Source organism: Varanus komodoensis, unplaced genomic scaffold (assembly GCF_004798865.1).
Source record: "Varanus komodoensis strain SLA01 unplaced genomic scaffold, ASM479886v1 scaffold32, whole genome shotgun sequence".
In the NCBI taxonomy this organism is placed as follows: domain Eukaryota; kingdom Metazoa; phylum Chordata; class Lepidosauria; order Squamata; family Varanidae; genus Varanus; species Varanus komodoensis.
The window spans coordinates 19,374,123-19,392,832 of NW_025335798.1; the positions used below are offsets into that span (position 1 = coordinate 19,374,123).

General features: G+C 37.5%; 1 protein-coding gene across 1 annotated transcript in view; it reads right to left on the reverse strand.

Moving 5' to 3' along the window:
- Nucleotides 1-18,710, reverse strand: part of LRP1B (LDL receptor related protein 1B) — a 730,365-nt gene that overhangs the window by 206,073 nt on the left and 505,582 nt on the right. The window contains exons 38-41 of the mRNA XM_044438491.1: nt 18,231-18,357; nt 17,950-18,101; nt 17,531-17,655; nt 1,115-1,486 (exon numbers count right to left, since the gene is read on the reverse strand). Coding sequence (XP_044294426.1) covers nt 1,115-1,486; nt 17,531-17,655; nt 17,950-18,101; nt 18,231-18,357 — 776 coding nt within the window. The remainder of the gene's footprint in view (nt 1-1,114; nt 1,487-17,530; nt 17,656-17,949; nt 18,102-18,230; nt 18,358-18,710) is intronic.

Consider the following 18,710-nt stretch of genomic DNA (forward strand, 5'->3'; position numbering starts at 1 on the left):
CTGTAAACCTATAGAAATTTTAGTTTCCAGTCATAATTTACATTGTTTCTGACTTTACATAGCTATATTAATTGACTTAATTCATGATCAGGATGCATATAACAGAGCAACATATCTAATTCTCAATTTAACTAGCCAAACTGGTTTGGTGAGAAACGTAATATATTTGCTATTGGACTTGGAGGGTACTTAAAAGCAATATTTCATGTAATAATAATTTTCATTAAAAACTGTTTTGATCATAGTTTTAATTGCAATTACTCTTTGGAGGGCAACAAAAAGAATACTGCAACAACAAATATGAAAGTAAAGCAGAGTAAAATATGACACCATATCACTTTGTTGAAATCAGTGGAGAACAATGACCCCAATGATTTCAATACTAAGAACGAAAGAGGCTGCAGCTACAAAATGGCTGGGAGGAGGAGCTCATTTCACAGAAATCCTCTCATCTTAGCTTTCCATGCCACAGGCAACCCCATTCAGTAGGGTCCTCTTGCTCTTGATAGAGCTTCCATACAGTCTGGGGCTTCTGTATAGCTTGAAGTGCATGATTCTACCTAATCTTGGAAGCTAAGCTGGGTTGGGCCTGGTAGAAATCTGGACAGATGACTCGAATATTGTGAACTGCCCAGACAACTTTGGCTATGGACAGTATAGAAATGTAGTATAATAATTAATATAATTAAGTACTGTAATGTAGTAATAATTTTGGAGGGACTACCAGGGGAATAAGGTGGTGAGAAAGATTTCACCTCACACTTATTAGGATTGAACCTATCAAGTTAAATAAAATTTATCCTCAGGTAAGTAGGTATAGGATTATAGTACAAATATTTAAATGAATGTGCATATTAGCAATACATTGGCTTTTTGAAATCCTGAATAAAGTGCATCATAACCACAATGTAATACGCAGAAGATACCATTCACTATGAGAAGGAAAAAAAGTACAATTTCCTTCTTCATTATGTGAATAGACTGCTATCAAAAAACTCTTAAAAAGTACACCTTAAATTTTCAGCCCCACAAATTAAACTAATTAGAGATTCACTTATTGCAGTTGTGTCTTCAAGCATGAAACAGTGGAATTGAAAAAAAGACATTTACTTACTTTCAACTATCACTTTTCTGCCAGACCAATCATCTTTAATAAGTTGTATGTTTCCAAAGTGTGCATCACTGAAGAAAATTCGGTTAGTACCTCTTCCTTTCTGACTGTAATCAAATGCCAGTGCTATTACATTTTTGAAATAGTCTGGATTTTCATAAGGTTGCACTGGTGAATTTAAGTTTGTCTCATCTGAAAGATGTATAGTTTTTAATATTGTTCTTCCTGAGTAAAGCAAGTAGCCATCATGTCTTAAACATGTAACGCCATCCTCTGCCAAATAGCCATGTGCGCAAGCACATGTTCTTTGCATATTCCCCCGATAGAGGCACAGTTGCTGACATCCGCCATTGCTCTTCGCACAGATGTTGGTTCCTGCAGGGAAAAAAGTATCAATCAGATTTGTATAACTTACCATAATGCATTGATTTAATGATGCTTTAATGCATATATGAAAAATGGTATTAATCCATGCATTTATAGAAGCAATTCTATTAAATCATTCATGATTTTTTAAAATAAAAATCATTATGTGATAGCTAAAGGATTCTGGAAACTTCAGTGTATTCCCTAAGGATTACTATTACAACTATTTCAGCCGCATATGTACAAAGACATTATAAACGATAATACTTTTCTATTTTACTTTGTAATTATTATAACAATTTCCATAGATATGATTTTTTTTTGTTTAAGCAGATGAACTTGGAACTAGTACATTTAATTTCAACAGGGCTTACTGCCAAATTAGCACATGTAGGCTCACTTTAAAAGTACACAATAATGCGTTATTGTTCACTAATTCACTAAAATATTATTTGGATCCAGACCTTCGACAAATAGAAGGGCTATTTCTGCCAATGGCTTTTGATTTACTAGAATACTTCCACTAGCAGAATGGAGATGATATTCACTAAATTTCCCTTCTGCCTAAAACCCCTAAAACTCTGTTCTGGAAACTTGGGGGATTCTTTGGTGTAGTGTGGGAGGTGGCTCTGGGGGCAGTAATGGAAGAAGCAAATGAGCTAAAGCTGTCTCTATTAACACCATCAAAAGCATCTTAAACAGAAGTCCACTCAGGAAGTGCTCCCACTGATGGGAGAAAACTCTCAATTCAATTACTAACATTGAAGTCTTAATATTATATTTGAAATATATAAGAACATATTACCATCTTTTTAATTGTCTTGCTGCTCTGTTATGCTAGGTCATAAGCCTGCATTGCAATATTTGTTACATTATATTTAAAAAGGTCTGGTTACAAAAAATGGATACATTCAGAACCAACTGCAAACTGTTTTGGTATATCTTACATTAGTAGTACAACTTAATGTAATTGTCAAAACATTTTATTTCAACTTTTTAATTTAATATGTATAGTTGATATAGCATAGTTTCTTTTGTTTTGGATCAGGTCCTGAGTTCCCATTACTTGCAAAAATGTCATGTTAGATAAAGGAGGGTCGTAATTGAGGGCTGCATCAGTGAGGGTGTTCAAGATGATTGGACAACCACTTGTTGGGTATTACATGAGTGCAGCCAACTGGAACTGGGACCCAGGAGCCCCCTTCTGACTTGCTAAGTTTCTATGTAATTGCCATTGATTTCCCTTCATCCCTACACTTCTTTGTACTCTCACAAAAATCCAAAGCCCTCCATTTATAGAAGGCCCACTTAGGATCCAATTCTATTTGATTCATGTTTTACTTTTCAGAACACTATTGATGTTGATAATAACTACAATGAATTTTAATTATAGAGCTATTCACATTCACCCAATCCCGATTTGACTAATACAAGTAACTAGTGTTGACAAGTATAAACACTGTTCATATTGTGTGTCTATATGTGTATGTGAGTGTTAACCACATTAAAGCAGTCTATCAATTACTGTCCAATTTAACAATTTCCACTTCAATGGAAAACATCTATTTACATGTAGAAACATGTTCAGTACTTTTGGTACAATGCTAATGGGAGAGAAACCATAGGCACAATTCAGAGAATTGCTCCCTTACACTGATGTAGCCCTTCATAGCAATCCAAGGCAGCCAAGAATAAGAAAGCCCAAACCTCTTTTTGAGCTAGATACCTATCACATATCCCATAAACAGTTGCTAGATCTCCATAAATATAATGAACTTGTTCTTGTGCCCTTAACACAGTCACTTGATATTTAGGAATGAGCAGTGAAAGGTTTCATACTCCTGCAAATCAAATAGATGCTAAAGGCACAGCTGCAGAGGACCAGTTCAAAAGATGGCAAACTTAGCCATGCTATTTAACCTGGCAGTGTTTTGTTCTTGGCTGGGAGATTTTGCATGTAGTAGCACTAAAATCTTTGCCAATTGAGTTCATTGCAGTACCTGGCTGTTATGTGACATCTGACACTGAAGTATGTTTGGGGTTTGCAAGGGTACAGGTTCAGTATCAGAGTAGGAAAGAAGGCACAGAAGGATCATTTCATCAGAAAATAGTTCATTTGTGTGTCATACTTCATGTCTCCAGTGTCTCTAGTAATATGTGGCATCTTTTCTTTGCCAAGCAAGTACATAATTGAGCACTATCCAATGAGTCTCTATCTGCAACTGTATAAACCAATACAAAATGGAGATAGCAAGACTTTTTCCTTTGGACATAATACAACAAACTTAAGCATTTTGAAACTCATTGAGTACGAGTATTAAATAAATGAGCTCTTAACTTTGGATGAACAATCTCTTCCTTTTTTAAATAGTGGCTCCTATCCACAAAGAAACTTAAAAACACACACCAGATATTGGTCTGCAGTGATGCATGGAGTGCTGTCTTGAAAAATTCATGCTATCTCATGCATAGTTCTTTCTGTGCTTTCAGCCTTCGCCAATAACTACAACAAATGCCACCAATAACTTGATCTTCTAGCTTCCTAGCATGAATATGCAACCTGCGTTCATGTCAGTTACTAGACTTCATATTCTAGCAAGTGAGAAGAACTTAACTGTTTCATTTAGATGTTAACAATGATTACATCTGTGCAAATAAATCAAATATGTTGGGGACATAATTAGTTTTTTTTACAAGAATAGTTTAGCAGGCAAGAAAGGTCAATGTCTCCTTTGAAAGGGTGTGTGTATTAGGGTAGGCATTTCATCTGGAGTTTGGTATGAAGTCTGGGGAAATAGGAGTGCTTCTACTTGGATCTTCATTCCTTGTCTCAATGCCTTCTTTCTTGAATTTGATTAACAAATTCCAGTATTCCTGGTATATGCATAATTTTGACAACACTTATATAGCCCGAATGACCTAAACAAATTTTAGTGTAAATGTAAATCTGTCCTTTTTTTCCAACTACTTTTTACTTAACTGATATTAACAGTATTTTAAACCATGAATCTAGAAACTGAATTAAGGCTATTGCCATTTAGGCTCATTAACACTGAAGAAGTAAGCATCTCTACTGGAAGGTCACATTAAAGGGTACATATTAAAGGATAAAACAGGTGTTTTAAGTACAATAAAATTATGCCTGTGCTTTCTCCCATCTCAAAAGGTCATAACATGAATTCATTACAACTTTTAACCTATGTTATTTCTGTCTTAAAACTTTTTAAAAAATAGTTGAAATGAGATAGAAAATATTTCAAAATATTTTCACCTGTTTTTTCCCCTTTGTCTTCCTGGCTCACTGACAGCCCCTCCCAAAGACATTAACCACTGTAGCCTAGTAAAATTTGAAAAATGTATTAAAATCACTTGGATATGAAGAATTTTTTTTCAAATGGTCAATCAATCTAATTCTACAGTGTTGATTCATTTTCCCCATGTTCCCATTATTGTCTTATCTAATAAAATCATGTTTTAGACAAAAGAACACTTAACTAGAAATTCAATTGCACAAGTGTATAAATAGACAGCAACTCTTAAAAACTATGTCTGGGACACAGCTCTTCTGTAGTACAATATGAAAAGGTGAATATTTTTACACATTTTGATTTTGAAATGTAACATGCACAAATGTGGGTCTTAACCCATCAAAACAAGCATTTTTGAAACATCTAGAAGATTAGATATGCTAGTCTGTTGCACCAAAAACAACAAACCATCTTGTGATGCAATTTGGTCTAACAGATTTATTGTACTATTTGAGTAAATGGACTATAGATCATGAAAACTTATGCCACAATAATTCTATTAATATTTTAATAATATGTAATGACTTACTTTTTGTTTTAATTGTATACTAAGTTATTGCTTATAAGCACTTATTTAATAAATTGTTAAAGCAAAATAACAACCTTTTATTTATGAGTTCTTTATTTCATATAAATTTTATTTCAATAAAAACACATGTAGCACCTCACAAAATAATACAGAGAGAATAGATTTTGGAATCCTCTGAGTTCAGAAAGAAAAGGCTGTTTGTATTCCTGCATATATGCAGAAACACACTCTTTAGTTGATCAAAAAGATAACCTGTCTAACAAAGAACTCTAGCATTCGTACTTATTTCCCTGTAACAGAAGAATAAAAAATCTTCACAATATTATGTTTTCTAAGGTTGTACTGGTTGATAAATACCTGTCAAGTGGTTATTAGGTTTGTGAATGCTTGTTTAATAAGCTAATGTAGAAGTTCAGGAGCCTTCAACATTACCCTAAGCAATATAAGCATCACTTGCAATGCATCCCGTTCATAATAAGTCATCCAGAGTTCCAGACTTTACAGTAACATAAGTTTAAAACAAAAACAAAGCACTCTAGATTGTGATGTATGAACAGGGCCAGTGTTCAGCAATTTTAGGGAGTAGTAATAATAAAATGAACCAGTGTAGTTCTGGTAATCCTATTTTTAGAAAGTTGCACCAACAACTCCAGATACATACACTGTAAGGTGAAATTCTTATGGAAAGAAAACCATGATTTTACAAAGTTCCCTTCCTCCTGTTTACACTGCTAATGTAAGTAGCATAGCCATATATTTTGTGTACCTGTAAAGAGGTTGTCCCCTAAGGATGAGGAAGCAAAGCACTATTAATTTTATGTACCTTTGTCTAATCATGTGTCTCTCACTACTCTGCCCGATTTAGCCACTATGGACTAGAAAATTCATTTCAAGAGACTATGGGGCAACAGATTTTTGTTCTTATTACCAGCAATTCTTCTACAGTAAATATAAATAACCACTGCATTAGGCATTTTATTAATTCATGTTTCTTTTTGCTCAGTAGATAAGGTATATTCTATTTTATTGAACAAGTCAGGCGAGTTTGCTATATGTTGTTTTGTATATATCTACATATGTTCTAGTTAAAGTGGATCTTACATTACCTCACAACTCCTTCTGAGTGACATACCGTAAATAAGCCTTCACTGTGATTTTATAATTTCATACCACTTCATATCAGTATTGTATAAAAAAGAGATTTTTAGAAACTAAAACAATTCAAGGATACTCAATTCAGTTCTCCCTTTGCTAATCCAGTGAGGACGGACGCTAAAAAATGGATTAATTTCTCTGGACCTAGGAAACAAAGACTGAGTTCTAACAACATGATAACTCACACTCAAGGGCTGAGTGTGGATTGCTTGTGGGCTGTCATTATTCCATGACCTGTTGGGGAATCATGTTGTCTGAAACAAGCTGAGGTTGCAAACCAACTCCCAATTCACCATCAACCAACACACCATGGGTTCTCTTCATGGATTGTTCATACTGGCTGTTTGAGCAGGTGGGTTCAGACAAGTTATTAACCTACATCTCAAACAAGGACCTATCATTCAACACAATGAACACACACTCTAGATTATGAAAATAAGGATACATGGTTTTCTTTTCACTGGAAACTCTTGACATTTAAGGGGGTAGGTTATCTCCCATAAAATCCCATCAATTCCATCTTATCTACCACAAGGAAGTGTAAACTTTCTAACTCAGAACAGGCATCTCAGTAGTAGATACCATGAAGGACATATTGGAAGGATATTTATCACAGTCTTCCTTCCTCAAACACAGCTTGCACTGGTCTGTGCAGCAAGTTTATCATCCCTCTGTAATTACTGGAACAACCTTTAAACTAAACACTCAGAATCTGGAAATGAATAAGATAGCAGATTTTTCATGGCAGTGATTTTCCTTTTCGGTGGAATCCTCTTTTCCTCTCAGGGGACACCTGACGTTACACTCATGCTGTTTTGCATCTGAGCTTAGGTTTATGGTCAAGGAAAGAAAACAGCTGAATCTCAGATTAGTTTTCTAACATCAGAAGTAGGCAGTTGGGAAAGGAAAATTGTCCAAAGCAAGTCAAACTCAAACCTGCTCTTTTACATAAGCACAACAGTATCTTTCTGTACCTAATCTTAGGTTAAGAACAACAACAACAACAAAAGGTTTCTGGGTCACACTACATGTCCAAATAGCATACTATTTATAATAGTGACTAGAAAAATGCCCTTTGGAAGATCACAAACTGGGTATAAGAGGAACAATTTCCGATTAGTTTCTCACCAGCATCTGGTATTCATAATCCTATTTCCTCTGAACATGGTATTCAATTTAGTAATCAAAGTTGATAACCAGTGAGAAATTTACTATTAATGTAGTTCTATGAAATTGTAATCTCATTGCTCAGTTGTAAAGTTTCTGTAAGGTATTTATTATGTTAAATTGTTATTATATTGACTTTTATATTGTATTCATATGTTTTTATGTAAACCACTTAGAGATTTTGATATTATGCAAAATATGACTAGCATAAATAAAGACACAATCTTTTTAAAAAATATATTCTAACTATGCTTTTTATGAACCACTGAGTGAGATCACAATTGAACTATCCAGCACAACTCTTCCCTTTATATGAGCTACCCTGAAAGAATGCTTCACCCTCAGAATTTACCTCTTGGCAGTGAAGAAACCAAAATGTTTCTTGTAGAAGTTTGCCTCACTAAAAGAGTAAAAAAAGAGGAAAAAAGGACGTTCATGACAGTCAGAACTAAAAATGAATTTGAAGACTTGTGGAGAAATATTCTTTTTGAAAAATGTAGAGATGTAGGTAACCCTAGGAGAATCTATTAGAATGTCTCACTCCGAAAGCCACATTCATCCAAGGCAATGAAGGGAAGTACCGACTGCTTGGAGAGAAGAGAGGCAAATGGGAGAAGTCAGGATAGCAGTTGTCGCTACCCTGTGGCATCTCCTGGAAGTAACAAGGAAACACTACTTAGCTAGCCAGAGTCCTGAGGGAGATGGTGTGGTGCAACAGGAGATTGCTACTTAATAAAATGGTGGGAGGATTAAGAGAAGATTGCCGAAACAAGGCAAAGATAAAAGGAGGAGGGCACTCCACAGGAGAGAAAGTGAAATCGCATGAAAGAAGAGAACAGCAGGGAAGCAGATGCATCAAAACAGGGGAATCAGGCTCTTTGACCTTGATGGATTCTTTGCCCACTTTTGATCCAGTGATCAGAAGCATGTAAGGACAATCATGTGAGGACAATGTGCTTTTTTGGATACTGACTTGCACAAATCTGTCTATTTTACATAAAGTTCCTTAAGTTTTGGTTTAATGTACAAAGTCTGTTGATTTCAGACTAATAAATTTATGAGCTGGCTCAATTCATACAATAGTGAATCTGCACCAGCACAAAGCTAGCAAAACAGAACCCATGGGGACTGAATCATGGACACATCTTGAATTTCAATTTCCTATTGGATTTCTTACACATACTTATGCTGATACAAACTATCATATGGAACTAAGAGGAAAATCAGTTACAGTTCTACAAGTGCTTGTACGAGTGTTGTGAAAGCATAATGTTCCAGCATACTGTGCAAATGCTTGTATAAAGCTTGTGGAATTCCACTAGCACTATCTGAGTTGGTAGAGTGACAGCCCTGCATCTTGGTCCTACACTGTAGATAACCACCTGGGTCTTTGACTTTTTCCTGAAGGTAGTGAAAGCTAGCATTGTTCACATTAAAAGAAAAAGGAAAAAAAATCATTTCCCTCCAACAGGTTACAGAGAAAGCATTAGGTCAAGTATCCTTCAAGAAGACACTTTCTGTGTAAGGGGATGTTGTTTTGTTGTTGCTGTTTTGTAAATGAAGGCGTTTTTTCTTCTATAATAATAAAATAATACTTTTTGCGAACCAAAGAGTATGACATATATCTGGGTTAGGCACTAAATGTACAAGCTCAAACTTTCATACCAGCCTTACTCAACCTCTTTAAACAAGTCCATGAGGTAATTTACTAAAGAAAAAGATGAGGAACGTAGCAGAAAAACATGTCTATCCTATGGGATAACTTCTGTTATTGCTTAACATTAATCCACTGTCATACCATAAATAAAACAAAACTTGGAATAGTTTTATTTATAGTATATGTTACCATATTTCTGTATGAGACAATATACTGAAAAGAAACTGGATGCATATGGAATATAAACAATATATTCAAGTCTATAGGGCCAGAATGTTATGGAGCCCAGAAATGGGGTGGGAATTTTCTCCTTCAGGATTTTTTTTCTTGTTTTGAACAAGCTTAGGGGGATTTGAGAACCAAGGAGGAAGAGAGCTCCACAGAGGATGGCAGCTCCTGAGTGTCTCTCAGCTTATGCTCTCTCTACCTGAAAAGGGCAGAACAGAAAAATGCTCTTACGTGTAGGGTTGGATATGTGTCAGATTTCCCTGACAAGATAGATATATAGGGGAGGGGTTAGAAATCCCATATTAAGGTCAATTCAGAGGCTGAAGTGCCTTTGAAACTGAGGTCTTCCCAGAATAAATTATTGTCTAGACTTTTTGTGAATTCTTGTTTGCCCTGAATCCCTTGTTTACCCTGAAAGGTTCTGACTCTCTCCCTCGCTCTCACTCTGTGTGTTGCTGGATTTGAATGCTGATTCTGACTCTTTGTGGATTCTAGCCTTGGAACATTCTCTTAAATAGAGCTATGTACCAACAGCCTTTGCCAAGGCTTTTTGATTATTTTTGATTAAATGCTTTGCCATGAGCTTTGGAAAGTTGATCTGTATAACCTGGTCTGCTGCAATAAATATGTCATTGTTGTTTGTGTTCCGTGCTGAGTTAACAGAGTGCATTGGAAAGGTACACTGTCACTCTGAGCACAGGGTTGGAGCAAGGAACTCAGTCAGAGCTGATAACACAGAAATGGCCTGGAGGTAACTAATGATTTATATTCAGCAGTTGCAGGTGGGTATGCTTCCTTAAAGGCTACTTCTGCTTCCCAAGTAGACCCTTTTAGGTAGTCTCTTCTTCCTGGACAAAAAGGTTCAACTGTGACTATGAATATTCCAGCTTGTCACCCCACTGCCATAAAGAGGCATGGAATGACATTAAGGGGGTTCGAAGGTTTTTGGGAACCCTCAGGAAAGACATCCCATTACCAAAACAGATGGTCCTGTAAGCGTTGTTCAGCTACATACTCAGCACCTATTGCTCCATGCAGGGAGCCACTGCTGGGAAATAGGTCCCAGCCCTACTTTTCTAAGGACATATAGTGGTATGAAGAAGTCACAAGAGGTGCCCCTGCATCTGGACAGTGGCCATTTCACTGCAGCTGGGATGTTTCTACTGCTTTCTATATCATGTTCTATAGGTGCATTCAGTAATCTGGACTTCTCACAATAGATAGCTTTTGGAATTTATAATTTATGTATTTATTTAGAAGGCTTCTATGCCGCCCCATTCGCCGAAGCCTCGGGGCGGCTCACAATAATAAATAAGAACAGTATAAAACAATATAATATGAGTCGACCTGTCCCAAAAAATAAAATAAATAAATAATATTAACAATTAAAATAGCATTTGAATAAAAAGGTCTTCACCTGGCGCCAGAAAACAAATCACTTCCTGCACTCTTGTCCTGGCCACCCATGCTCTTGACCTTGCATTCTGTTTCTCCCAAAGATGACCAACTGCATCTGGATATTACATTCCAGAATAAGAAAACTTATCTCACAAACCTATAGCTGAACATATGAAGTAGCCACACACCAAGTGAGACCACTGGTCACATAGCATTTAATCTGATGGAGGGCAGCTGTTCAAGGTAGCAAGTATAACTTTTTCTTAACAGTTCTACCTAAGATCCTTTCATTGCAGAAGGTGAGGACTGATACTCAGACTTTCTCCATACAAATATGTTTCTTTCTCCGTGATTAGTTTTTGAATAATTCTGATCCTTGTACTGTTCCCTGGGCTTCTTTGCTTAGTTGCCACATTTAGAAGTTACTATAAAACATCATCCACAAACAGATGTACAACACAAATTTAACATAAGAAAATAATGTGTAAGTAGAAATAATGTAATAATTAAATTAAGCTGCCCCTGTGGGCTTCCTTTGAAAACTGTGCAGAACATTCAGCCAGCAGAGAATGGTACAATCATTTATTGACCAGTACAAATCCGTGCAATCTTATTATTATCTAATAATAAGATGACGACGACGACGACAATGATGATTAAACTGCTGAAAGAGCTCTGGCTGTGGGGTAGTATAGAAATAATGATGATAATTGAGATATTTCTATCCTATCTCTTGCAAGAACCCTTTACAAGGTGGCTTACACGTATCAGAAGTGCTGAAGTAAAAAGCAACACAGAACTATGAATCAATAGCTCCAAGAAGAGTGCATTAAAATAGACCAATCTGGATCAAGGAGACCAGTTCTGCATTTGTTAACTGCAGGTACAGCAGTCCCAGTAAATAAGTCTACTAATGGACACGCTAAATGATAGACACCCAGAAACTACTCTGGCTCCCAAGGTGTCCCCAAACTATCAACAGCCATTCTCCATCCAACACCAAAATCTGCCACTAAAATTCTTTTGTATGGTTTAGATTAAACTATACAAATAATATAGAAAGCTTCAACTTATTTACCCTCATACAATTCATTACCACCACCAGAAATCAGTCCAGCACACCAAGTTTCCATGAAATGGAACAATAGTTAGGGATATCATTATCAGCATATTGGTGATAGCACACCTCTGAATTAATGCATCTAGTGATTTCATGTTTATGTTAAAAACCATGAGAGACAAAGTGCAAGCACCTAACCAATCTATAGGACAATTCTCATTCAATGAAATAATAATCTCCCAGCACAACCCTCTAGGAAATAACTTGAAGTTTACACACACACACACACACACACACGGAAAATCACTATATACCAGGGGTCTCAAACTCGCGGCCCGCGGGCCACTTGCCGGGACGGGCGGGGCACGGGGAGGGGCCCTGCGGCCTTCAAAGCGCCGGCGGCACCTGGGCCGGCCTCCGGATGAGCGGCCCACCACCACCACGGTGCTGGAATACTTGATGCGGCCCAGCCTCACCCAGACTCTACTTCCAGTGGCCCCCAGGTAAGTTGAGTTTGAGACCCATGCTATATACTGTTGCTGAGCTATTTCAATGCTTCTTGGAGATGTTACTTTTTACTTATCCCTATTACTTTCAGTGATTTCACATCCAACTTTGTTTTTGATCTCTGATAACTTCAGTACAGGAAAGCTGACAGTGTCATAAAGAGTTTGATGGTATCTAAAACAGGTAGAATTGGAAATTATCTGCAGAAAGCTTTGTTTAAAGTGTGCATCCATGCGTGAGAGTGAGGAAAAATTAGCCACCATTTTGTATGGTTTCATAATTGTGGTGGAAAAAATATAATTCTGCACATTTTTATATCACTGCACAGAGGTTCTCTTACTAAATCTTATGCTTGGAAGCCATCATTATTTTCCCCATAATGTCTACTTGTAGTATTGCACTGGGACAATCTTGTGAAAAAATGCCAGTTTCACTGACCGATACCATTGTTGTGTGCACGTGTACCACCATTCCCCCCCGCCCCGCAGAATTTTCCAGGCTATTCTGGGGGAAGGGGGTGGAATGACAGCTACCAGGAGGCAGGCAAAATGAAACAAAAATTGCCAGTGATGTTACAAAGGTAGACTCCCCACTGTCACTCACACATTTTCAAAAACTTTTCCCTGCTCTGAAAAAAGGCAGAAGTAGGAAAGAGAAAATCTGGGGCCATATTCAGCTTAACCCTTCTTCAAAACTGATTTAATAAATTAATATTGGAATGTGACCATTCCTTGCACCTACATTTTATGTTTTTTATTATAATATACATCATACACACAAATAGAAAGGGTTCTCTTTTACACAATGTACTTCTGCAACAATCAGGCCAAAGGTATAATTATGTAGGCTTCATAAAAAAACAAGCAAACAAAAAACCTTACAATAAAAATTTTCATGTCTCAATATTAAATATTACATTTCTCGAAAAGATTTTGTAAACTACTGGTCTAGAAGTACCAGTGTTTGTGTGTGCTGACTTGGTTGGCAATGCCCTAACCAGTGTATAATTTTTATAATGCTGACATTTTTCCCCCACATCCTTACTTTCTACATCCTGGTATCCCAGGATGGTGCAATGCATGTTGCGATCTGACTTGATTTTCCAGATGCTTGTCAATGTGAGAGATGTAAGAACTCTGTGATGAATATGGGTGTTTCATTATATTAGTTCTAATAAAGATTCCTGGAAAATCGGTCACTGTGTTATGTCTGATATTCCTTTAACTATATTTATCCAGAATATTTGCATATACGCACATTCTGTCACTGTGTGTACTGGTGTCTCTGCAACACAGAAGCCATAGTTCAAGAGTTATAATATACAGCCTATTTAAGTAAGATATTGATAAGGATATATTGAAGCATGGCTTCCCTAATACCCGCTCATATGGACCACATCCCCTCTGAACCAGTTTCTGGAATTGTCATCCTAGAGCAGATTTTATGCACGTTATTCTGAAATTAGAGCACAACAGAGCTGTACGGTTTGTGTGAATTGTATCAGGTGGAATTTTCCTGTTTCTACCCATCTCTAATATTCAACAACTCTGCCTTTCACAACATGCCATGTCTGTAATTTGTTCTAGATGTCAGAAGTATTTAGAAATTATATTAGGAAAACAATTAGAAAATCAGACTTATTCATTACTTCTTTAAGAGTTGTCCAGTTATTTAGCTATTTAGATCTTTTATTGTGTTTCTGATAGGTCCCAACTGATGGCTTGATTTTTTAGGTTCATAGATATGTGAATGCCTTTAAATTAAACTTTGGCCCTAACACAGCATGCTAATACCCACTATTTCTTGTATTTCACTGTCCACTGTCAGGTGATCCTTTGTTCCTGATACTGAGCTGATTAAAATAAGATCTGCCAGTATCTTTTTGCTAACTTGAAATAGTAGATATTAACTTGTAAATGTAGCTGTGTCTTTCTGCCCTGTAAAATCTATTAATTTTAGATGGGTAAGATAAGGCAGCTGAAGGCAGCAGGAGACTACTGGTAGAGTGACCTTCAGAGTGAAATAACTTTTCTGGGTAACTACTTCAGGAAGAGGCAAGAATAAGGGACCTGGTCCTACACAGCTGGATGAGGGAGGTTTATTACCCAATCTAAAAGACAGAAAACAGGAGTGGAGTCTGTGTTACAAGTGGGGCAATAGCTGTTATGGGGAATGGACACCCAAGGAATAGGATAGTGGATATGGTTCAGATGTATGGAGAAACTTTCTATAACAGTGACTTTGACCTGACAAATTTGCAAGGAACTTAGGAGGCAACAGCACTTTGATTTGTATGAAAGTCAGCACTGGTGTTAGTTTAGGTCTGGCTGACCAAATGCTTATTGGATCCCTGCCCTTCATCATTGCGACATCCAGGCAGAGGGCTTGACTAAGTGCTTTCAGGAGATTGTATGTGCCTCTTTAAGGGCTGTGTGTACTCATGACATTAAAAGAGGCATCCACTGCTTTTTAAAAACTCCTGGACCTGGAGATTTGTGAGGACTATCACCCAATTACCCAAATAACCTCTTAGTGAGCAAAGTTTTTAAAAAAGCAGCTGCTGGACAAGTCCAGGAGCATCTGGATGAAGCATGCAATCTTGATCCATTTCTATTTGGGTTAGTTACTGAAAACGCCTTTGTGACCCTGATGGATAAGAAGTGGGGATTACTCTGGACATCTTTGCAGCTTTCGATGCTATCAACCATGGTATCCTACTGGATTAATTCTGTGAGTTGCAGAACAGGTAAAGTGGTGGTTCCATTCCTATCTACAGGACCATTTCCAGAAAGCAACACTGGGGTTTCAGGGATGTCTGATTAATTCAATAACAATTGTGCTATGGTGTCCCACAACGGTCTATTCTGTCTCTCATGCTTTTTTACTATCTATATGAATGCACCGGCAGGCATCATCAAGAGAGCTGAAGTGAATTATCTGTAGCCTGCTAATGAAATCCAGCAAGCTTGCTATTGTGTATTGCGTATTCAAATGCAGCTCTACTGCCAGTTGAAGTGACTTAATCCCATTCTTCACCCCTAGTCAAAATCTCTAAATAATTCAAATGGCAATTCAAAATACTCCAGATGTGTTGGACCACAACCAGAGGTGTAGTGGAGCACACCCACTTATTTTGGAGGCAGCCTTCAGGAGGGGTTGCTGGATCCCTGAAGCTAGAGTCACTGTCCCTTCCTCTACCAACTCTCAAAAGACTTGATTTTGTTGGTTTATGGCTGGCAGCTGCCACTGTGTTAGAGTCCTGAATTTAACAGGTTAAGAATGGAGGTGTTTTTTCGACAGTTCCCTGTCCCTTTCCCCTTATATGTCAAGCTTTTAGACAGTAAGCCTGTGGGCAGGAACTATTATCTCCACAGAAGCTACTCTGGGAGCTTTCTGGCTGGAAAACGGGGTATGAATGTAATAAAAAAAACCATTCATGCATAATAAATAAAATAATAAGACATAACTTCCAGAAGCGGTCATGTTTCACCCAAAAGAGATACCTTCATCTTGAATTCATTACTCAGAGAGACAAAGCTCATTTTTACTGTATAATCATGGGTTGCATAATCTTGGAAATATGTGTGGCTTGGGGTGTGTGGCTTTGATGGGACATGGCTTTGAGGTGTAGCTTTGGCTCTCATGAAGGGATCTCCCACTTCTAAACTTGCTACTCCACCACTGACTGCAATTCCCAAAACTCGTTGGAAGTGGTAGCCTAACACACTGGAAAAGTACTAGGTGGGAAAGGGTTGAAGCATTCAGAGTTCCAAGACTGTTACAGCAGGAACCACAAATGCATTAATTCCTACTGTTAGTGTTAAGCTAAACCACTTATTAACTAGGAGAGACTAAGGGTATTTTATATAACTGCCACCAAAAAGGAAAAAGGAAAATCTTTTGGCAATTCACAGCCAGGGCATAAAATTGGGTGTGTGCAGTACCAATGAGCTGCACTTTGCATGGAGAAGATCCACGTTCCGTCCTGAAATTTCCAGGATGGGTTGTCCAAACCATGGAAAGCTACTGCCAGCCATTATCAACAATACTGGTTTAGATATAGCAATGTTATTACTTGGTATGCAGCTTCCTATACTCCTATGTCCTAATTCTCCTTCACATCTGAGCCCAGATAAGGCACTGGGTCAGTCCCTGAAGACAGTTCTAGATGAAGGCTAATAAACCAAATCTCAACAAGAAAGAGGTTTTTGGATGAGCTGTTCTTGGGTCTGGGGACTGAGAAGATACCCTGAATTGGAAGGGTTGCAGTCACTCTGACAGAGAAGGTTCTAGTCTGGAAGTACTGCTTTATCCATCTTTGTCTCTGGAGACGTAGGTACCCTCAGTGGCAGACCCTGTGCCCAGCTTTGGTTGGTCAGCCAGCTATGGTTATCCCTGGGCAGATATGGCTTAGCCATGGTACCAGCTAACATATCTATTAATCTACTGTTCAAATTACTACAATGCATATTACATTGCATTCTACACAGGACTGCACCTGAAGACAACTTGGATGCTTTTGCTATTATGTCCCTGCTGCAATATGTTGACAGGGATTATATAACACCAATAATGAAAGAACTGCATTTGCTTCCAGAATGAATTCAAAGTGCTGGTGTTTACCAAGAAATCCCAAACACTTTGAAGGAACGTCAACCTGTCCATGCTGTTACATTTTTGCAGGACACTTATCTCATTCTCCTACAATGAGTGAAGTACTTCAAGTGGTAATAAAGTTAGAGCCTTGTCCATGGTTGCACCTAAATTATGGAATGTTCTTCTCAAGAGATATGCCTGGTGCCAACTTAAAAATTATTAAGCATGCTAAGACCCAGTTATTCATATAGGAGTTTGTGAATGCTTAGTGTTTTACTATCATTACTTATTGCTGGATGTTTCATTGTTGTTGTTACCCACCTTGGGATTTTTTAATGGATACACACAGGAAAAAAATACTCTCATAAAACACAGTGCTATTTTGTTGGTCCTTGTGACTTTTTTAGCAGCCTATATTGAAAGAATAAACTTCTGAGCAAGAGGTTACCTTTCTCACGGCCTCTGTTGAAGACCTTGACTTCTTTCAAGTTTATTCCTAGGCCTGTCCTCATAGATACTGCCTCTGTAGCATCATTTTTGTGGCCTCGTCTGATAGACCCATTTGCATGAGCTCTGCCAAAAAAAGGTTGGAGATATCTGACCCACAATAGTCAACTAATTGAAATCAAGTCAGTCATTAAAATGCAGGAGACATCTGGCCTAACAGAAGGTGAAGAAATACACTTTTGCTTGTGACATTGATATAGTTTAGCTTTGAATATCGAAAGTGCCTTTTCTCTGGAAATTACATGGCTTTGTAAGATCCTTTCACTGACCTTGCTGAAGAATGGCTAATCCTACAAGGGTGAAGCATCTGGCACAGAAATAACATTTTGAGACTCAAATACTTATGGAAAAATAAATTACCTGTCAGACCAGTAGATGTAAGCCCCGAAGACTGCGACTGAAAACATATCCACATTGCTCCCTGACAGCACAATCTCCCGATTCCTTCCACTCTCAAGGTCAATTCTTTCTATCTTGTCCATTCGAGCGTCACACCAATATAATTTATTTTCCTAAGGATCAATTGAAAAGTAAATTCCAAGTATTTTTATTCTACCCCTTTTAATGATTTAGAATAAACATAACATTTTAGCATGATATGCCATTTAACAGAACCTTCTTTAGAAGACACAAAAACTTACCTCAAAATCGACTGAAATTCCATTAGGCCATGTAACCCCAGTGCCAACAAGAACATTCTTCTCAGATCCGTCTAAACGTGCCCTGCCTATGCAGGGTACCTGTCCCCATTCTGTCCAAAATAAATATCTAAAACAGGGGAAATCATGATAAATCTAAGTTTATTGAAACAAATCAATGGGTGGAATCCTGACAAGCATAAAAGAATGTTGATCAAAGTGTCTGTCATTGTTTCTTTATTTCAGGTTCCTGCCTACCACCACTGCTCCTGGGGGTTTGGAGACTTCTGCAAAGGATGGATTGGGAAACAGAGGGCTATTGGAGAAGGACAATATAAGCCAAATTTGGGCAGAAGAATCATGCTTGAAAATGATACATTTAGAATGCTAGAGTTAAAGTCAGATGCACCTAATATTTTCTAGAGTTTTTAAATAATTTTGAAATCTGTTCACCTTGTTGACAGACTTACACCATCCATTACT